Below are 23,713 nucleotides of genomic sequence, written 5' to 3'. Positions count from 1 at the left end.
TTAGTTTCAGTTCCTAAAATGGTATAAAACTCTCTCCATTCTCTTGTGTGAGGTGTGACAAATGCTACTTAGAATGAAAAATAAACTTTAAAAATAGGACTCAGAAGGGAAAAACCTTACCTTGAATGTGCCTCTGTATAAGTGCCAGTGTATTTGTACTGAGTGATAGACAGTTATGATATAATCTTTCCAAGATACTTAAATTATAATAAGAAAATTATTGGATAGAAATTTCACTTTTTGCATCACTTACAAAATAATAGTTAACAGTTATAGAACAGCTTTTATGGTCTAGGAACTGTGCTAGAACTCTTAGTTACACATCTGATTTTACTAAAAATTTTTTGGTTAATACTAGGTGCTAATATCTGTTAGAGTCTGGAGCAATATAAATATAAATAATCCAGGCTATTTGTCTCTCCAACTCCATTTCCAGCATAGTTTTTTTTTGTTCTGGAAACATAAATGATGTTCTTTTTCCCTGGCCATGTATTGTTTAACTAACATAACCATGACTCCTTTGTCTACCAAGGGCCATGCTAACAGCCCTACAGCCCTGTCCTAACTAATCTGGAAAGAGATAAGAGTGAAAATATTGAGAAAGGCAGAATTTTTAGTTTTAACTCCTTCTTTCAATGGGTTACTTTGATTTAACCTTGCATAGCTGCTGCCACCGGAGAAGGCAATGGCACCCCACTCCAGTACTCTTGCCTGGAGAATCCCATGGACGGAGGAGCCTGGTAGGCTGCAGTCCATGGGGTCACTAGGAGTCAGACACGACTTCACTTTGACTTTTCACTTTCATGCATTGGAGAAGGAAATGGCAACCCACTCCAGTGTTCTTGCCTGGAGAATCCCAGGGACAGGGAAGTCTCATGGGCTGCCATCTCTGGGGTTGCACAGAGTCGGACATGACTGAAGTGACTTAGCAGCAGCAGCAGCAGCTGCTGCCAGAGATAAAAGAAAGAGAACAGAGCCAAAAACAAGAAATATATCAAGTGTTTATTGTCATTTACCAAAGCCATTGAATGTATTATCTTACATAATTTAATCAAGCTATAAAGAACCATTGCTCTTGTTGTTTAGTCACTAAGTCATATTCCTCTCTTTGCAAAATGGACTCTGGATCACCAGGCTTCTCTTTCCATAGGATTTCTCAGGCAAGAATACTGAAGTGGGTTACAATTTCCTTCTCCAGGGGATCTTCCTGACCCAGGGATCAAACCTGTGTCTCTTGCTTTGGCAGGTGGATTCTTTACACTCAGCCACCAGAGAAGCCAAATGTGGATTAGCTAATTTATTTTTTTAACTTTTCACTTTCTTTTAAAAAATTATTTTATAGGTAGGAACTTGGTATTCTGGGATTCAGAAGGTTTGCTTATAGCATTCAGGCTTTCTGTTCCCAGTTGGTTAATCTTATCATTATTCATCACTCTAGCTGTTTGATGTACATGAAAGTCTCTAAAAAGTCTCAGAAAAAAATATAAGAAAGTCAGTGGGATATTCTAGTATGTACAGAAAACACTTTTAACGTCTTTAGGTTATGATGTGTATATATGAAGTATATTGTGAACCAAATTTTCACCTTAATACAAAAACTCTTAGCAAAAAACATGCATCTTCATTTTTATATGAATTTGCAATTTGGTATGCATTTTTTAAAAAACAGAATTGGTCAATATACATTTTGACAACATATTAAAAAACAGAGACGTCACTTTGCCAACCGAGGTCCGTATAGTCAAAGCTATGGTTTTACAGGTAGTCATATATGGATGTGAGAGTTGGACCATAAGAAGGCTGAGTGACAAAGAATTTATATTTTCAAATTGTGGTGCTGGAGAAGACTCTTGAGAGTCCAACTGACTGCAAGGAGCTCAAACCAGGCATTCTAAAGGAAATCAGCCCTGTACATTCATTGGAAGAACTGATATTGAAGTAGATACTCTAATACTTTGGCTTTGTGATGGGAAGAGCCAACTCATTGGAAAAGACCCTGATGCTGGGAAAAACTGAAGGCAAAAGGAGAAGAGGGTGGCAGAAGATGAGATAGTTAGATAGTATCACCAACTCAATGGACATGAATTTGAGCAAACTCTGGGAGATAGTGTAGGACAGGGGAGCCTGGCGTGCTGCGGTCCGTGAGATCACAAAGAGTCGGACATGTCTTAGTGACGGCAACAACAACAATGCATGTTTTCGTTTTTTTTAAACAGAATTGGTCAGTATACATTTGTAATTCCTTTCTTTCAAACTAGATTTCTCTGTTGTGTGGTCTTATAAAAACATCAGTATTAATGTCTATAAATTTCTCACACAAGTAACACCTCAGAATTTACCTAATTCCTCTATTATTGGGGTTTTCATTTACTATTATTCATAAAAACTTGATAAGTACTTGAATGTATATGTGTTTTCACAAATTTTGGAATATTTGCTTGCCATTTATTATGAAAAATAGGAGTACTGACTGAAAGCTGTGAATAATTGGAGTTGTTGATAGATACCAGCATTTCCAAGCTACTTTCTAATGTTAGTTATAGCAATCACCAGGTAAAGCACAAATTCTAATAAAATACACATCTAAATCAATGGAATGCTATAGAAAGTCCAGAAATAGACCCAAAAAACATACAAGAGATTGATTCACCAAAAAAAGGTGGGACAGATTTATTTAGTAAGTGATGAGGGATAACTGGTAACTATCAAAATAATTCTCTTTGTAGTAACTATCAAAAAAATTGTCTTTCTACTTTTAAACATTGTGGTAAACTCAATTTTAGATAGTTCAAATGTTTAAAAATAAGACATGAAACAAATATAGCATACAGAAGATATGATAGAAACAGTTTTAAAATCACTTATCATGAAATGGAAAGGCGGTTTTAAAGAAAAATCCCCCCACCCCAAGAAAACCCTCATGTGTTATTAATGAGAAAAATCCATAAATTCAAAATAAAATTTTTTTTAAATGTTTACATTCAAACACACAAGCAGCACACACTGTGGAAGGAATGAGTATCTTTCCAATTCAGTTCTTAAAGAGTTAATTTCCTTAAAGAATAATTAGCAATGTTCATTCAATTTTTAAAAATATATTTTTCATTCTTTAACACAGTATTTCTATATCTAGCAATCTAGCCTAACAGAAATACATTGATGAGATAACAGTAAATGATTGTTAATAATAATAAATTGGAATATACCTAAATGTCCATCAGAAGAGGACTAGTGAAATAAAATTCTGATTGATATAGTGGAATCGCCTGCTACCATCAAACCTTTACATGAATAATGTAGGAATATATGTGTGTGTGTGCATATATACATATATATATGCATAGGTTATCTCTAAAACAATAAATAACAGTGATATTTCTGAGGAGGATATCTGGATAATTAAGTAATGGGAGACTTACTTTTCTTGGTACACATTTTTTGAGTATTTGAATTATAGTAATAATAATTTAAATATCATGTGTCTATTTTACTTGAAAACAAACTCAATGGTAGTACATATACATTATATATATACATATGTGATGTAGGGAGAGACTTAATAGTCTATAAAAATGCGTCTGATATTTGTATTTAGTAAAAATTTAATAAATTACTTTTTTAAAAATATGAAGGCATTTAGTTTTTCACTTCCTGATATGAAACTATTCATTATGGACCTTACAAATTGTGATTCTCAATTCCAAGGGTTATTGAAAACACAAGTTAATCTTAGGTTAAGAAAATGACTACTGTGCATTTTCTCTCACTATTGAGATACACTAAGAAAACAATGTTAACTTATTTCGATGTGTCACTACTAAATATTATATACAATCTTTCAAGAGCAATTTCATGGTCATTTATAAAGTGAACAAATGAGTTTCCTTATTTTCCAAATCATTGAGTTATTTCCAAAATTAATTAAAATTATTGTTGTTTGAGAAATAAGGGTAATGACAAACTGAATAACAGCAGGGTAGATATATACTTGAGTAGTTTTATTTTTAACTGGACTTCATTATAGAAAGTAAGATAGCCGTCTAGTATCCATCTAGTATAAATCCCACCATCTAGTATAAAAGCGAGGATATTCTTTCATGATAAGTTGAAACAAACATGTATGAAACCCAAAACAAAAGGTTTTGTTAGATCATTTGCTCTATATTAATATTGTCATGAAACAATGCCTGATATTAACTTGTGTGAGTCAGCATGACAATTACATAATTTCAACTGAAAAAAATTTATTTTTAATAGACAGGTAACACACCCCAAAAGACAAACAATATCACACAAAAGTATACAACTATTCCTTTTATTATTTTGGACCAGTTACACTTGAAAAAATTGTATTTTGTACTTGTCACATCAAGTTATTAAACCAATCAGGTAGTATGAAAAGAAATAGCCTAATAATTAAAAGAAATCTGTATCATATTAAAAGGTATTCCTTTTGTCTCAAGAAAAATACATTTCAATTAAAATAATAATCCTACCTTGAAAAATTATAAAATGCAGCCACAGGTATATATTTTGTCATGTACAGTAGATGTTTAAATAAATATAAAAATAAAATTTTAATGGATTAAAATAGCTTCTACACACCAATGAAAGGCCATTTATTTATATTTTTAATGAAAAGGAGAAAATAAAATAGTTAAGATATTTCAAAGTTATTTTGTGTGTCTACCACTTAAAACCTAGCTCTATAAAATATTTTTCATTACATGCAGGGATGCAGTGAAAAACACCATAATTTAACCATTGAAGCTTTTATAAAGAAAATATTCCCATTGTTTGTAATCAGTAACTCTGTGAATTAAAAATAAAATAGAAAATAGTAAGGCAACATTTTTTCATAATGACACTAAGACGTAGTCTCTCTTCCAAAGGATTTATAAGTAGAATTGTTAATGTTTTAAGTTTGCTAAAATGCATATTTATGTATAAAATGCACCGGTATCATTTACCATGTATAGAAATAACTTTTTTTAAGTTATAATCTTCTAAAATTTAGCAATTCAATTCCAGAATTGAGTAGGGACAAAGAGATTGATTAGAGGCAGTAAGGTTAACAAGACAGACAAGTAATAAGACAATAAAAATATGTTGAGGGAGGGAAGTTAGATGAGTACATACATAAATATATGCTAAGCCAGAATATAAATGCTCCTTTATGAAAAATACACCTAAAATAATTGTGGGTTCAGAGATAAATTATTACAATGGTTGAATAGAAAAACATGTTTCATAGCAAGAGATAACACACTGAAAAGCCTGAAATGGATGGTATTTCAGTATATAGCAGATGGAAGAAAAAGAGAGACATTTCAAGTGGGAGAATGAACAAGACACAGTCTGTGAAAATCTGTCTTGTTACAGGGAAAAATAGGTTTTGTTTGCTATTTCTAGCTTCATCTAACAATTTAATTGTTAATCTGTTAGGTTACTCAAGAATTTATAAACATTTTATTTTAAAGCTTCTATAAATAATTAAAACACTAAAGTTTTTTATCAAGTTCTAAATTTAGACTATACATTCTCATTTAATTTTTCATAGCTCAGTATCCAGAGATGAGGGCACTGCATTTTAGTATTTTTATTTGTATTAATATATTATTCTAAATTAGAGATTCACCATGGTAGTTGATGATTTAATACTGTAATGAATCAAAGGCACAAATACATTTGTATAACAACAGAACAAGTTGAAATTCTAATGTAATTTTAAAACTCAATAGTCTTGCTTTCTGACAAGAGTTTTTAACATTATTTACTGAAAAAATAGAAGAATTGGCCCTTAGAATGCATCACTATGCTTAATTGTATAAAACCAGACATTGTATAAAATCAGGCAAAGTTTCTAAAAATGCCATTATCTAGCTAGTTCTATTTATCAGATTTGGATTCAGATAATTAATCAAATTATATAGCAGATAACAATATTCTTCTTATTATTTTCTCACTAGAGAGTAATCCAAAGAGATTCAGAGATTACTTTTGAAAAACAATACTACAACTGTTTTTATCTTTGATGATGATCTTCTGAGTTTAATCCCCAGAAGAGAATAATAAATATGTCAATAGCTTTCCATAGTACTGAATGATTAATGAGATATTAGGCAAATAAACTTCCTTTTCTTAAATGACTATTTAATTCCCTTATTTCTTTCAAATTAAACCCATGTTTGTGTTATTACTTATCATCATACTTTCCCTACAGTGGAAATTCCTACTTTTCTTACCATGCAACTTCAGATAAGGTGTTTATCATGCACCTTCAATAAGGCCTTCAGCAGAATCTTAGTATGAAAAAGGGTAACATTAGATACTCCCCAAAGCTGAAATATTAAGAAAATTTAAATATCTTCCCAAAGGTTGGCAAAATGTCTGGAGGATGGAGAAATTTTAAAAAAGATTAGGAGACGGAGTTAAAACATATAGTACAGTAAACATAAATATAAAAAGGAAAGAAATGAGAAATACTGAGAATCTTAACCAATATCCACATATTCAAACTAAGTAAAATAATCTTTCTATCTACTCACATGTGAGAAAGATATTAGCTAAAGGAAAAACGAATTGCGGCTGTATTCATGCAACAGTACAACAAAACAGTTTTTAATATGATTGTGTCATGTGTTCAATAGCAAGAAATAAGGCAGGGAAAGAAGGAGATAAGAGAGAGAAAGAGAAAGAAAGGAACTTCCTAACTAAAAACCAAGCCAAACTAAGCCTCTTCTGGCACTATAATGATTCTCAGTCAAGACAGAATCTAAACCATCTATTCAACTTGTTGGATATTTACTTTCATGCTTGAGAGTGGGATAGAGTAGAGCTCCTTTTTTTTTTTTTTTTTTTCAGTTTGCACCTTAAATGAAGGACCATATAGACCATCTGAATTATAGTGTAGCAGAATAAAAGGTTTTTGTTCACATGAGTTCCTATCTCTATTTTCAGAGGAAAAATACTAATATTTATGGGTGTATTTTTGTGTGTGCCAAGTTGCTTCAGTCGTGTCTGACCCTTTGTGACCCTATGAACGGTAGCCCTCCAAGTTCCTCTGTTCATGGGATTCTCCAGGCAAAAATACTGGAGTGGGTTGCCATGCCCTCCTCCAGGGGATACTTAAGGTACATGGAGTTCTATTTTACCCACACAAAGGACGCCAAGCTGCATCCCTTCACCTTTTTTAGATAAGGTATAATCAAATAGGACTATGACCCTGTGATTTTTCTCTGTAACTCACACCGTATCTCACTCAAAGAATGAACCTGCATAGATGACTGGTTTGATCTAAAGGTTTGCATATCAGATAGAGAAAGCACATAAATATCTATTAATTTTCAGCTTTTTTAGAAAAGTTGCTGTTGTCTGCAAAACTTGGCTTTTCTTATTTATATCCCTGTCTGATCCACTGATGGTATTTGTACATGTTCCAATAACAACCCTTCCATCTCTTCTTATCTAAACCTAAACAGGTAGAGGGATTCAGGAACTAACAGAGATGATATACATTTTAAATAGCAAAGAAATGAACAAGGATTTGAATTAATATAGTTACAATAAGAGTTATCATATACTTTACAGATTATAAAATACCAATGATACAGTGTTGAAAATTCTATAACAATACATCTTAATTTTACTTGTTCACGTGTATAGTTTCAATATACTGATGCTAATATTAAGAACTAGTTTGAAGTTTGAATACATCACTTCTCATAGAAACAGACTATAATTCACATCAAATTACTTCTCTGTTATATACCTACAAGCTATTTTTGCTGCATTCCTAATGAACAGCTCATTGTTTGAACTTTTGTAATAATTAGATAACACTGGAACTCTTAAATCAAAAACAAACCAACAAAGTTCTCTAGTTCTTACTAGCTACTGAATTCCTTAACATTATTTACATTTTTCTCCAGAGTGGAATATTTAAATTTTCCTATTAAATTAAACAAACACAAACAATATTAAAGTAGGTCAGAGTGAAGCCATTTAAATTACGTTGACAACAGCACCACATCTCCTGCAGTTGTTTCCGAGTCCTGACTGTGGTTAGAGCTGATACCAGTGTCTGAGTCTGTGTCATTTGTATACATGTTAAATATTCTTTGAGTAAAAGGAGAAACCACCCCATTGCTGGTGGGCACCTCAGATTCCTTTCCTCTGTTTTCCTTTAGCTGGCATTCATCTGCATTGCTGATATGAAGGGAATTGAACTCCTTGGTGAGGAGCTCATATTCCTTAGCTTTCATCTGAAGCAATGAGTCACTGTATTTAATCTCTTTCTGGATGCCACTCAAGTGCGAGTGGATTTTCAAACCAGCTTTCATGCTTTTCTCCAAATCACATTTAACACTCTCTAAATTAGAGCTTTCAAGTTCACTGGCAGCTGCCCCTTCTGCATCTTCATTTATCTCCACGCAAACACTTTTTACTTCTTTTTCTATTTCGGCAGAGAGCTTATCAATGAGCTTTCTGTAGTAGGTCAGTCGTTCCTCCAGCTGTACAATTCCATTACTTTCTCTTAGGTCCTCCAGCATCTGCCTTTCATCATATTCCAAGCCTAGCTTTTGCTCAACTTGACTGAAACTGGGCATCAAATATGCATCCTGGACATAATTTTCTCCATTGTTTTCTACCCGATCAAGATGAAATTTAGCTTCACACTTTTCAATTTCCAGATCCAGCTCTTTCATTCTCTTCACTTGTTGATTAATAGTGTGATCCTGGGAAATAATCAGATGAACTAATGTCTCCATACTATCTCGCTCTTGGGAAACTGTGTCCTGCTTAATTTTAGCCAGTTTCCGGAAAGTTTTCCTGACTATTCTTTTTTGTTTATCTGGTGGTAATGTCTTCATGTAATTTGCCGGGCTGAGCTCCCACAGTTTTTCTGTGTTTTGCACTAATTTGGCTTCAGCTGTCCGCCACAAGGGAACTGGAAGAAAAGCATCTGCTTTAACCAAAACAAACTGCATATTAGGCTGCTCGTCTCCCCATGCTTTCCAAAGCTTCAGGATTCTAGTTAGGGGAGGAAGAACCCGTTCAGAGCCTCTCCACTTTTCTATGATGCAGTAATCACTGGGCTTTCCCAGAAGAAATCGTTTCTCCCCAAATGTAGTCTCGTGTTCCTCAAGCAAAGCCTGGATGACGTCGGCAGAGGTGGTGCGTTTGGTTAGCCCACAGACAATCTTCTCTTCCTGGCAAACCCAAACCACAATTTCCTTCTCTTCTGAATCCATTTCTTTAGTTGGAGATCTAAAAGAAAAACAAAGTACATTATACTACAGCCTTCACTTGTATGAACCCAGAAAGATGGTTTAATTTTAATACCCTCTCTAAATCTTACCCTCAGTGACAGATGCATTTTGAGGTGAGACTACATAAGAATCAGACGTTTTATGGTAATAAAGAAAATTTAAGACCATGAAAAATATCTTGGTTTTCTTTTTAACTCCTGTTGGGCTCTGGAACAGGCAAATTGTTGTCAAAGATAATGGAGGCTATTTTATGTTTAGAAAGCCAGACACAATATAACTGCAGTTAGAATTACCAGAGTTAAGATAATAATCAGAGTGGTGATGAATAAGAGGTAGAATAAGGCTATTCTGGGGCTTCCCAGGGTGGTGCTAGTGGTAAAGAACCTGCTTGCCAATGCAGGAGACACACGAGTTGCTGGTTCAATCCTTGGGTCAGGAAGATTGCTTGGAGGAGCACGTGGCAACCTGATCCAGTATTCTCGCCTGGAGAATCCCATGGGCAGAGGAGCTACAGTTCATAGGGTCATGAAGAGTAGGACACAGCTGAAGTGACTTAGCATGCGCACACAAGACTATTTTGCTGGAGACATAGGACTAGGGAATAACCATGGAAATGTAAATAGAATGTTAGTAGAGTAAAAGAATTGAAAATAGTCCATTATTGAAATTAGTGATTATTTCATCCTGCAAATATTTACTATATGTCAACCATGTGCCAGATATGTCTGAAGATGCTAAAGATATAGCAATAAACCAAGGAGACAAGGACATGGACATAAATGTGTAATTAATATAAGATAGTGGTAAATGCTAGGAAGAGAATTAAAGAGGATGAAGTGATAGAGAATGACTTGGAAGAGGAGAGGTCTACTTTATTTCGAGAGGTCAGGAGAGATTTCTCTAAGAAGGTGACATGGAAAGTGAAGATTCAACCTAAGCAAAAAAGCTGACTGGAGTGTACTTTTAATTAATGCACTGTAAAAACAAATTTATGAGTTTAATGGCTTAGACATGTAGATTAAATTGGAAGAAAAACCATAAACTACTTAAAGAGGAACTTTATCACATAAATTAGCCTTTGATAGCAATGGAACCACAGTGCCTCATTAGAGCACCCAACTGGTCAAGGAAGGACACTTCCCAAAAGCCAGCCATGGAGAAAAGCATGTGGAAATGTATTACCTTCTATGTCTTTTTCTTATTAATCTTATTCCTGCTTTCATACAGCAATAAGGATTTTGACTGGCCTGGATGCCTCCCTTAGCTGATAAAACTCTCATAAAAGCCCTACGGCTAACTCCTTAGAGTAATCCTTATGTCCTGTTCCATTTTCTAGATGGGAAACCTCAGTTCTGGGTCTGTAGCTAAGGATGACACATGACTTATAAATGCTTCAGCTCTACACTGTAGCTGTGAAGAAGACTGGAAAACAGGGATCAGGGAGTCTTTATGTACGCTAAAATAATAATGACATACATGAGAATTCCCCAGTTCTTCCATGATCCCTGCGCTAACTGGGATTCTCTTGTTTTGGAAGGAGCAAGTGCTTATATGTTATGGCTTCCACTAGAGACCTGATAGTTTTCAGCTCATGTGGATGATATAACCCTAACAGTCATTATGCACAATCAAGAAAGATATTATTATTTCCATATTATATATGAGAAATTGAGTGCCTTTATTAACAGTCTCACAAGCTAACTGGTTTCAAACACTTAAAAAAAAATTTGCTTTAAACGTCCTTTTATTTTCTTGAGTCAATTATTCTCTAAATATTTTGAGGAATTTTTATTATCATCATTCAAACCAGGTAATTTTCAAAACTTCTGCCACTTGACTGAGCATGTTTAAAAGTAATGACCATTCTTCATTGAATGTAGGCAGTAAATCTTCCATACCTAGTATAAGCCACATTATGTTTAATTCTACTTTGTAGCAGGCTTAGGATTTTGCAAATGATGTTTATTTTATAGTATGGCTCCAATCGAGTTTCTATTCACTTATTCATTTGACAAATATTTGCTGAGCATTTCTTCAGCAGTTGATACCATCATGGAAATGTGGATCACAGAAATATTTGTATGATTTATAAAACATTTGCTATTTAGTTACTAAGTCATGTCAGCCTTTTTTACCACCCATGGACTGTAGCCCACCAGGCACCTATGTCCATGGGATTTCAGGCAAGAATACTGGAGTGTGTGGTCATTTCCTTCTCCAGGGGATATTTCTGATCCAGGGATAGACTTGTCTCTTGTGTCTCTGGCATTGGCAGGTGGATTCTTTTACCACTGAGTCCCCTGGGAAGCCCAATATATAGTATACTGCATCTATAATTATGTAGTATGAAAGTGTGTTAGTTGCTCAGTCGTGTCCCCATGGACTCTTTGTGACCCCATGGACTGTATGTAGCTTGCCAGGCTCCTCTGTCCATGGGATTTCCCAGGCAAGAATGCTGGAGTGGATTGCCATTTCCTCCTCCAGGGGATCCTGACCCAGGACTGGAACCCAGGTTTCCTGCATTGCAGGTGGATTCTTAACCATCTAAGCCACGTAGGAAGTCCTTATTATTATATACACAATATATACTACATAATTATTTACTATATATTATGACCTTTCCCATACATACTTTAAAAATTATATATGTATTTTATACTTTATTAAATTTGATATTATTGAATATATCCAAAGATTCTAATTAAGTATTGTTTTGTTTGGGATCCAGATTGCTGGGAGAAATAGCAATAACCTCAGATATGCAGATGACACCATCCTTATGGCAGAAAGTGAAGAGGAACTAAAGAGCCTCTTGATGAAGGTGAAAGAGGAGAGTGCAAAAGCTGGCTTAAAACTCAACATTCAAAAAACTAAAATCATGGCATCCAATCCCATCACTTCTTGGCAAACAGAAGGGGAAACAATGAAAACAGTGACAGATTTTATTTTCCTGGGCTCCAAAATCACTGCAGATGGCAACTGCAGCCATGAAATTAAAAGACGCTTGCTCTGTGACCAACCTAGACAGCATATTAAAAAGCAGAGACATTACTTTGCCAACAAAGGTCCATACAGTCAAAGCTATGGTTTTTCCAGTAGTCACATTCTTGGCTGGAGAATCCCATGGGCAGAGGGGCCTGGAAGGCTACAGTCCATGGGGTCATAAGAGTCAGACACGACTTAGCGGCTAAACCACCGTCACCATGTTTGGATGTGAGAGTTGGACCATAAAGAAGGCTGAGCGCCGAAGAATTGATGCTTTTGAACTGTGGTGTTGGACAAGACTCTTGAGAGTCCCTTGGACTGCAAGGAGTTCCAACTAGTCCATTCTGAAAGAGATCAGCCCTGGGATTTCTTTGGAAGGACTGATGCTAAAGCTGAAACTCCAGTACTGTGGCCGCCTGATGCAAAGAGCATTAGAAAAGACCCTGTTGCTGGGAAAGACTGAAGCCTGGAGAAGGGGATGACAGAGGATGAGATGGTTGGATGGCATTACTGACTCAATGGACATGAGTTTGAGCAAGCGCCGGGAGATGGTGAAGGACAGGGAATCCTGGCGTGCTGCAGTCCATGGGGTCGCAAAGAGTTGGACATGACTGAGAGACTGAATAACAACAACATGCTCTGTTTATGTTTTCAAATAGTTTATAATCACAAAATAAGCTTAAAAATTATTTACGTATATAAAAGAAAATAAAAAACACTCATAGCACCACAGTATCCATTTTTATCTGATGCTTCAAATTCTTTTTTGCCTTCTGAAACATTAACAAGATTTATTTGTAAAGATTTTCAAAAAAGGAATAGTAGGAACAATACTTGATAGTTTAAAATATGATTTCATCTTAATTTTCACTAACAATTCATTTTCACTAACTAATTCATTTTGAATTCCAATAACTTATTTTAATGTATAGAATTTATTTATGAATTTATAATTAGAAAAATTATAAATTTTTCTAATCTTCTGTACTCATCACTGTAATACTGCAATATATATTATATATCTGACTCACATTTCTCACAAGATTGCTTCAAATATCAGATAAGAGAAAGAAGAAGAGTGCTTTGAAAATTGTGGAAAATGTACCGGGTAAATATAGGTTATTAACACTAATGGTAAAATTACTGTTATTATTACTTAATGCTGAGAAGGGTGTGGTATTATTCAGTAACATTATTGAGCTTGCTACAGTAGTTAACAGTATTATTTTCAAAATCTTTTCCAATCCATCCCACAATATTTTTTCACCTGTTTTCAGCTAGTCAGTATTTTTGCATGTACACTTCCAATATAACACAACTGTTTATCTAATTAAAGATGTTTAAAAGGATCATTAATATAATATTTGGATCACAGATGAGCTGAGAATCCTTTTAATCTTTCTCTGATTTATAACTCTCAGATTTTAACACTGTGGTAATAAAGTTTATTATACTGAAAAGAAATCTTTACATATATTTATATTTCACCTGACTACTCTTCCATAACTATTTCATTATTCAGTTTTTGCCTTTTAGAGTATCTTCTTCAGACAATTAAGAAAATTTATATGCCAAATGAAACTCTTCAGCAACATGTGTTAGCCTCACAGGTACTTTTCCAGATTTATTCTGAAATAGAGTGAAAATTATATTTGAGAATTTTTGCATTCACCCTATATTCAATCATGAACTTAAAAATGCCTCCACTGATAATTAGTTTTAATACCACAGAACACACAGAATTAAGATGAGTTGGCTTGGAATTATATATGCAAATTCATACAACTAAACATTTCTTCAACAAGTTTCCATTGAGAAACTATGGTGCATAAAGCAGTAGGGAATAAATCAACTATTTAAATCTGGAAATCTTAAGTATTAAATAAGACATTTTAATGTCAAATTGAAGATCCACAACATAAGTATTTACAGAAAAAGGATTAAGTGTGAAGGCAGCAAAAAATAAAGATAAACAGATAATATTTGGCTATCTTTAAGTTGTACAAAAAAAAAAGAACTTGGGGCCCAGGAGAATAATTCAAAGAATGACATTTCTTCCTAGTATGGTAGACATTGAAGTTTAATTGAAATTTGATGTATAAAATTTATCAGGACAAATATTTCATATTGAGCCCTACTTTAAAAAAAATAAGAATCATTAAAATGAGAAATTATTAAGAATAATTACATTATAAGATATGCTAAAACCCAGTATATGTAAACTAGCAATCCATGGTATTTATAAAAAATATTTAGATCTCTGAATGCATTTTTCCAAAGAATCTACATTATAACTTTTTATTTCCTAGGCCAGCCTGGAAGTATGATACTAACATAATCTAGCTGCCATATATAGGAGTGATTCTAAGTGAAATGCTCTTATTGCTCAACTCTGCAGAATCATATTCCATGCTTGGAAATCAAAAGTTATACTTTTATCAGTTTCAAGCAATTGGTGGAACCTCTGTCTGCAAACAGTGATGGAAGTCTCCAACAGATTGAAGGATACAGACCTGTGAAGCTTTACGGGCATGTTGGACATCTCTCTTAGTGTTGCCTCAGTGCCCAAAGACTGTTCTGTTTCTTTTTATTATCATTGCTTATTATGTAAACTGAACGCTCTCCTTCTAAACCAGTGGTTCTCTACCAGCGGTGATTTTGCCTGAAATGTGTGGGGACATTTCAGGTTTTCACATTAGGGTCTGGGAATGCTAGGAGCATGGGAATGATCTAGCCTAAAATGTCAACAGTGGTGCCGTTGAAGAACCGTGTATGCATGCGTGCGTGGGCTCATTGCTTAGTCATGTCCGACTCTTTGTGACCCGGGGACAGTAGTTCACTAGGCTGCTCTGTCCATGGGATTGTCCAGGCAAGAATACGGAGTGGGTTGCCATTTACTCCTCCAGGGGATCTTCCCCACCCAGGAATTGAATCTGCATCTCTTGTGGCTCCTGAATGGCAGGTGGATTCTTTACTGCTGAGTCACAGAGGAAGCCCGTTGAGGAATCTTGATCCATATATACAACAAAATATACTTTCATCACAGCTTTGTCTATTCTGTTTTTTCTTACATCTTGTGGAGAATCTAACAGTAAAATATATTAAAACAAAAATAACAAATAAGTGAGACATTTCCTAAATAAGTGATGGAAGTTGGCATTCTACTTAATGGATTGCCAATGGAACTTTTTCTCCTTTCACCCTCATGGCCAGTATTTATGATTATTATTATTAATCCTGTCCAACTGGACTTCCCTCTGTTAGTCCCAGAACTGGTCCTAAAGAATACTGATAGCTGCATTAAGATGCTATAGAAACACAAGTATTCAGAATAGGATTAATTTTAGTTCAAGGGAAAAACAAACAAACAAACTTGCATTCATAGATTTCATTAAGAAATAGTAAATCTTCCTTCTTCATTAAGAAATAGTATTTGAATATCTGACCATTAAATGGGGGAATGGACAGTAGGAAGAAAAGATGTGGGGATGAAATGACAGGATAGAAGTGGCCAAGGAGACTAGGGCAGTGCCAGAGGCATGGAGAGGGTTGGAAGTCAGCAGAAAGGGTTTCATTGTATTTCTCCCTTACTCTTTCTTTGCAAGTTTATTCTGCCCTGTGACAGAGTGGACAACCAAAGACCAGAATTAGGAATGAAGGTTTTGAGACACCTTCAGTTTAGGAGAAGAAGTAGTCAAGAAATATCTGCAGTCTTTACAGGACCAAAGGGAAATTCCCAGAGATAACCAGGGGAAGTGAGGAAAAAAAAAAATAAATCTATCACTTAGTTAAGGCTGTGGACAGTACAGGCATGTACGACATGCCTAGACAAGTTAGAAAGTATCTTTAAAAATATACCTTAGCAATAAAACTACACTGAATATAACATTTTCTTGCTTTGGTTATTCAAAGGCACCCTGGAATATAATACTGTCTTGAAGTCACATTATTCAAATGAATTGGAACACAATGCTGTATTTTTAAAAATCTGGTTATTTGCGCTTTTCTGATTGCTGAATACAAAACAAAGGTTGCTATTATTCTAAATTTTATCAGACTTTTGGCCAAACTAAGATATTGTCTTAGTATTTTTTTTACATGCAGTTAAAATTAAATGAATGCTTTCCAGTCAAACTTCTCATTCTATAGAGAAGTATGAATAATCTCCTTAATATTTCCTAACACATAGTAAAATTAATTCCCTTTGAAATTTTGATTAAACCTCAAAATATATTTAAACTCCTCAAAATACATTTATTTTTCCCTGATATCATGCAGTTCAAAGCCATAGCAAGGACACAACCAGAATTAATATAACATGTGTTATTCATTTATGTATCCTGTAATAAAAATAAGAATACAGAGAAAAAAAAAAAATACATGTTGCACTGAGATTCTGATCCAGCACAGAGAACAGATTTCAATGCCTCATAATAGTCAGATTTTCCATGGAAAACATAGATGCCTGTGGAATTATAAAAATCCTTCTTATGAAGTCTGTTCTCAAAATATCTTGACCAAATAAACTATCACAGGGAATTAGATCCAGTCTATAGAACTCTTCGGTGTATAACCCACTACATGTGGCACTCATATTTAAAACAAGTCAGTAAATAACACTTGGAGACAGACTAACTTAACAATGCAAGATTCAGAACTAAAGATAAGGAATGGCAGCTATAATACAGTAACAAAAGAAATTCAATTTCAGGATATTTATCTCAGGCTCAAATCTAAAATTACCTTGTAGAAGTTTACTTTGTCTTGAAGAAAAGCATATAATTAATTAAAGAATAAAGATCAGATCAGATCAGTCGCTCAGTTGTGTCCGACTCTTTGCGACCCCATGAATTGCAGCACGCCAGGCCTCCCTGTCCATCACCAACTCCTGGAGTTCACCCAGACTCACGTCCATCGAGTCAGTGATGCCATCCAGCCATCTCATCCTCTGTCGTCCCCTTCTCCTCCTGCCCCCAATCCCTCCCAGCATCAGAGTCTTTTCCAATGAGTCAACTCTTCGCATGAGGTGGTCAAAGTACTGGAGTTTCAGCTTTAGCATCATTCCTTCCAAAGAAATCCCAGGGCTGATCTCCTTCACAATAGTCTGGTTGGATCTCCTTGCAGTCCAAGGGACTCTCAAGAGTCTTCTCCAACACCACAGTTCAAAAGCATCAATTCTCCAGCGCTCAGCCTTCTTCACAGTCCAACTCTCACATCCATACATGACTACTGGAAAAACCATAGCCTTGACTAGACGAACCTTTGTTGGCAAAGTAATGTCTCTGCTCTTCAATATGCTATCTAGGTTGGTCATAACTTTCCTTCCAAGGAGTAAGCGTCTTTTAATTTCATGGCTGCAATCATCATCTGTAGTGATTTTGGAGCCCAGAAAAATAAAGTCTGACTCTATTTCCACTGTTTCCCCATCTATTTCCCATGAAGTGATGGGACCAGATACCATGATCTTTGTTTTCGGAATGTTGAGCTTTAAGCCAACTTTTTCACTCTCCACTTTCACTTTCATCTTCACTTTCTGCCATAAGGGTGGTGTCATCTGCATATCTGAGGTTATTGATATTTCTCCTGGCAATCTTGATTCCAGCCTGTGCTTCTTCCAGTCCAGTGTTTCTCATGATGTATTCTGCATATAAGTTAAATAAACAGGCTGATAATATACAGCCTTGACGTACTCCTTTTCCTATTTGGAACCAGTCTGTTGTTCCATGTCCAGTTCTAACTGTTGCTTCCTGACCTGCATACAAATTTCTCAAGAGGCAAATCAGGTGGTCTGGTATTCCCATCTCTTAAAGAATTTTCCACAGTTTATTGTGATCCACACAGTCAAAGGCATTGGCATAGTCAATAAAGCAGAAATAGATGCTTTTCTGGAACTCTCTTGCTTTTTCCATGATCCAGCGGATGTTGGCAATTTGATCTCTGGTTCCTCTGCCTTTTCTAAAACCAGCTTGAACATCAGGAAGTTCATGGTTCACATATTGCTGAAGCCTGGCTTGGAGAATTTTGAGCATTACTTTACTAGCGTGTGAGATGAGTGCAATTGTGCAGTAGTTTGAGCATTCTTTGGCATTGCCTTTTTTTGGCATTGGAATGAAAACCGACCTTTTCCAGTCCTGTGGCCACTGCTGAGTTTTCCAAATTTGCTGGCATATTGAGTGCAGCACTTTCACAGCATCATCTTTCAGGATTTGAAATAGCTCCACTGGAATTCCATCACCTCCACTAGCTTTGTTCGTAGTGATGCTTTCTAAGGCCCACTTGACTTCACATTCCAGGATGTCTGGCTCTAGGTCAGTGATCACACCATCATGATTATCTGGGTCATGAAGATCTTTTTTGTACAGTTCTTCTGTGTATTCTTGCCATCTCTTCTGAATATCTTCTGCTTCTGTTAGGTCCATACCATTTCTATCCTTTATCGAGCCCATCTTTGCATGAAATGTTCCTTTGGTATCTCTGATTTTCTTGAAGAGATCCCTAGTCTTCCCCATTCTGTTGTTTTCCTCTATTTCTTTGCATTGATCGCTGAAGAAGGCTTTCTTATCTCTTCTTGCTATTCTTTGGAACTCTGCATTCAGATGTTTATATCTTTCTTTTTCTCCTTTGCTTTTCACTTCTCTTCTTTTCACAGCTATTTGTAAGGCCTCCCCAGACAGCCATTTTGCTTTTTTGCATTTCTTTTCCATGGGGATGGTCTTAATCCCTGTCTCCTGTACAATGTCACGAACCTCATCCCATAGTTCATCAGGCACTGTATCTATCAGATCTAGGACCTTAAATCTATTTCTCACTTCCACTGTATAATCATAAGTGATTTGATTTAGGTCATCCCTGAATGGTCTAGTGGTTTTCCCTACTTTCTTCAATTTAAGTCTGAATTTGGCAATAAGGAGTTCGTGGTCTGAGCCACAGTCAGCTCCTGGTCTTGTTTTTGCTGACTGTATAGAGCTTCTCCATCTTTGGCTGCAAAGAATATAATCAATCTGATTTCAGTGTTGACCATTGGGTGATGTTCATGTATAGAGTCTTCTCCTGTGTTGTTGGAAGAGGGTGTTTGTTATGACCAGAATAAAGAATAAAGATAGGTGAAGATAAAGGGCAAGTTTACTAAATCACATTTCATACCAAAGATTATAAACTGGTATTTTAACTTACAAACCCAGCTCTATACAAATTATGAAGTTTAAAATACTGAGGGATGCCATAAGTAATTAGTTTGGGTAGTCAGGGTTTAAATTACATGACACATCTCTTTTCAAACTAAAAGGTCAAGCTTCCAAATTTAATAGCATCTTTTCCCAATAATCAAAATTATCACAATACAAATACTGGTTTGGCCATAACATCTTGCAGAAAAACTCAAATGAACACTTTATCCAATTCAATACAATGAGTTTAGCTCATTAATTAGTTAACATCACTACTATTATGTGAGAGAAAAATTTATATTTTGTGTACTATAATTGGGTGGCTTTGTAGTAAGAGAAAAAGAATGACCCAAATAGAAATTTAAGACAGACTCTGGTAAAGATAAAAGTTTAAATATATGATTGAAAAAAGTTCTATGTAAATCAATTAAATCTATCCTAGTAACTAATAAGTTAGTTATTCCCCAAATAAATTGTCCATTTTGAGTTATATCATACATATTTTTATAACTTGATTCAAGATTCATTTCTTAACACATTACTGACCAGAGGCATTAGTTTCTGCAAAACCAGAGGCATCAGTTTTTGCAGAATGTGTTAATTCTGTAATTCAGTATTGCAGAATGCAATAATGTGTTAACAGAACTATGATTTTAACAAATGTGAATAAACGATGAGGGTAAAATTCTATAGAAGATAAGATGATCTTTAAGTTCAGAAATGCATTATATAGCTAGGGAAGGACAAAAGATATGTTTAGAGATAAAGAGACTTAAAATATTCAAGATCATCTTAAATATTATTGGAAATCATGAGATATTAACATATTCTGTATAAAAATGCTACAAAATTTTTTAAAAAGCAATAATAATCAAAGTTAGGTAATATGTAATAAACCATAATAAGACATAGAAGTTGACCCCAATGTCTTCAAGACATTCTCAATTTCCATAACCCTTTAAAGTCAAATTAGGTAAAAGAACCTCATGAGATTTCATTTGGGACAGGATCTTGGATCCTGTATGTAAGATCCTTAGATCTTATCTGTGAGGAGGACTCTTTCAGTTTATTACTTAATATGATGATGTTTAGGCTTGGTGGTTAAGGAACAGATACTTAGAAAATAAGTAAGGTGACTGGGGAAAAGACAGTGGGGTCTGTGTAGAAGGAGACATTAGATAACAATCAGATCAGATCAGTCACTCAGTCGTGTCTGACTCTTTGCGATCCCATGAGTTGCAGCACGCCAGGCCTCCCTGTCCATCACCAATTCCCTGAGTTCACTGAGACTCACGTCCATCGAGTCAGTGATGCCATCCAGCCATCTCATCCTCTGTCGTCCCCTTCTCCTCCTGCCCCCAATCCCTCCCAGCATCAGAGTCTTTTCCAATGAGTCAACTCTTCGAATGAGGTGGCCAAAGTACTGGAGTTTCAGCTTTAGCATCATTCCTTCCAAAGAAATCCCAGGGCTGATCTCCTTCACAATAGTCTGGTTGGATCTCCTTGCAGTCCAAGGGACTCTCAAGAGTCTTCTCCAACACCACAGTTCAAAGGCATCAATTCTTCAGCGCTCAGCCTTCTTCACAGTCCAACTCTCACATCCATACATGACCACATGAAAAACCATAGCCTTGACTAGACGAACCTTTGTTGGCAAAGTAATGTCTCTGCTTTTGAATATGCTATCTAGGTTGGTCATAACTTTCCTTCCAAGGAGTAAGCGTCTTTTAATTTCATGGCTGCAGTCACCATCTGTAGTGATTTTGGAGCCCAGAAAAATAAAGTCTGACAATAGCTCACATTTATTGCATGCTTAATATGTGCCAGGCATTGTTTTAAGTGCTTAAAATATATAAACTCATATAATTTTCATCACAACCCTATCAGCTATGTCCTGTAATCAAATTCATTACAAAGATTAAAAAACTGAAGCACAAGAAATTAAGAATTTGTTCAATACCACCCTCAGTTAGTAAGTGCGAGAAAATACAGATCATGTAGAAATAAGGAAAATAAGAATAATTTGGATTAAATGAGTTAGAATTGAATCCGTATTGATGAACTCCCTATTGCCTAATAAAATAATCAACATATTTCATTAAGTTTTCTCTCACTGGAAACAAGATACTAAATCTGAGTCAGATACAGTAATCTACTGAAGAGGGAAAAAAATTGTGATATTATGATAAAAGTATTTTATATATTTACTACTACCTGCTTCTATACATTGTCCATACATACAGGATCATCTATCAATGTGATATTTAATGACTAACTTTCTTGGAAATCTGGAAGCTTGTCAGTACACAGACTCCTAATTCTTTCACCTGTTTAAGAAGCAACTATAAAATAATTTTATAGTTCCTCTAGTAGACATCTGGGTAAAATGCTGAATTGCCCATTCAATTCAGATTTTTTTTAAAGTACTTTATTCATCCCAGCAACCAGAGAGAATAAATATTTTTTCTGTACATATACTACATTTTTAGTAAGTTCTAAAGCATGACACGGTCTCTAATCATTTAAAAGCTATACTGAGAACCTCCCTGGTGGTCCAGTGGTTAAGAATCCACCTGCCAATGCAGGATACACAGGTTCAATCCCTAGTCTGGGAAGAGTCCACCTGCCACAGGGAAACAGGCTGTGAGCCACAACTGCTGAGCCGGCACTCTAGAGCCCACATTCCACAAGAGAAGCCACCACGATGAGAAGCCCACGCACCACAACTAGAGAGTCTGTGCACAGCAATGAAGGCCCAGCATGATCAAAAATAAACACATTTTTAAAGCTATATTGACTTTTAAAATCTATTTGGTTTGGGCTGTTTTCTGTACTTAAACATTGATCACCTTAATGCACCATGAAGGCATGTGAAGTAAAGCAAATATACTATTGATGGGATTCAGTACATGATACTTCAAAATATAGTACCTTGAGTATTTTAAGTGGAAGGAGTTCTAGAAAATGGGAGAAATGGGGAGTTCACTTGGACATTCCATCCAAGCCTCTCCCCTGAAAGGGATCCTAGCATCCTCAGCTGAGAGATGCCCTTCCTATATGGGAAGGAAAGGAGCACTCTTATCTCTGAATACAAGTGAAGAGAAGAATCCAAAGAGACTCCATTAAATTTCTTGCAGTTTAGTATACTTACTTTGCATTCTTTGACCTATCTACCACACTTCTCTATGACTGTGCATTCTTCATTAAACCTAGCATAAAACAACGGGATTTAACCATTTCTTTAGATCTTCATTTCCTTAAGAAGGCTCCTGTGTCATGTAAAACTTACAATAAATTAATTTGAATGCTTTTCTCTTGTCAGTCTGTTTTTGGTCAGTTTAATTTTCAGAACCAGGCATGGAACTTAACAGGGTCAATGAAAACTTTTTATTCCCATACACTACCCATAAAATTAAAAAAAAAAAACAACTATTAAGTGACAATTTTGACTCTTTCTGTAATGTTTACACGCTTCAGTTCAGTCACTCAGTCGTGTCCAACTCTGCAACCCCATGAATCGCAGCACGCCAGACCTCCCTGTCCATCACCAACTCCCGGAGTTCACTCAAACTCATGTCCATTGAGTCGGTGATGCCATCCAGCCATCTCATCCTCTGTCGTCCCCTTCTCCTCTTGCCCCCAATCCCTCTCAGCATCAGAGTCTTTTCCAATGAGTCAACTCTTCGCATGAGGTGGCCAAAGTACTGGAGTTTCAGCTTTAGCATCAGTCCTTCCAATGAACACCCAGGACTGATCTTTTTTAGAATGGACTGGTTGGATCTCCTTGCAGTCCAAGGAACTCTCAAGAGTCTTCTCCAACCCGAGTTCAAAAGTATCAATTCTTCGTCGCTCAGCTTTCTTCACAGTCCAACTTGAACATCCACACATGACCACTGGAAAAACCATAGCCTTGACTAGATGGACCTTTGTTGGCAAAGTAATATCTCTGCTTTTGAATATGTTATCTAGGTTGGTCATAACTTTCCTTCCAAGGAGTAAGCATCTTTTAATTTCATGGCTGCAATCACCATCTGCAGTGATTTTGGAGCCCCAAAAAATACGGGAATGGTTTACACACTTAGACACACACAAAACAAAGTCTGAACACAATTAAAATTAATGAAGTAGACAAATGGTGAGGAATCTCTCCACATCCACATGCTAAAATAACTGGTTGTTTTACCCAGAGAATAATGCATGCCCTCTGAAGTAACATTTTTGAGATCATAGTACTGCAGTCTCAGGAAGAGATAATCACAGGTCAAGTCAGATCACAAGTAATACAAGTCT

The 23,713-nt window shown here is 35.6% G+C and overlaps 1 protein-coding gene across 1 annotated transcript in view; it reads right to left on the bottom strand.

Annotated features, from left to right (window-relative positions):
• Nucleotides 1–4,299: 4,299 nt before the first annotated feature.
• Nucleotides 4,300–23,713, bottom strand: part of RASSF9 (Ras association domain family member 9) — a 36,508-nt gene continuing 17,094 nt past the window's right edge. The window contains exon 2 of the mRNA XM_006073008.4: nucleotides 4,300–9,270. Within this exon, the coding sequence (XP_006073070.1) occupies nucleotides 8,010–9,270 (1,261 nt within the window). The 3' untranslated portion in view covers nucleotides 4,300–8,009. The remainder of the gene's footprint in view (nucleotides 9,271–23,713) is intronic.

This window comes from Bubalus bubalis, chromosome 4 (assembly GCF_019923935.1).
Source record: "Bubalus bubalis isolate 160015118507 breed Murrah chromosome 4, NDDB_SH_1, whole genome shotgun sequence".
Lineage (NCBI taxonomy): Eukaryota > Metazoa > Chordata > Mammalia > Artiodactyla > Bovidae > Bubalus > Bubalus bubalis.
Note: the sequence above shows the minus strand (reverse complement) of the source record. Positions and strands in the feature narration are given on the sequence as shown.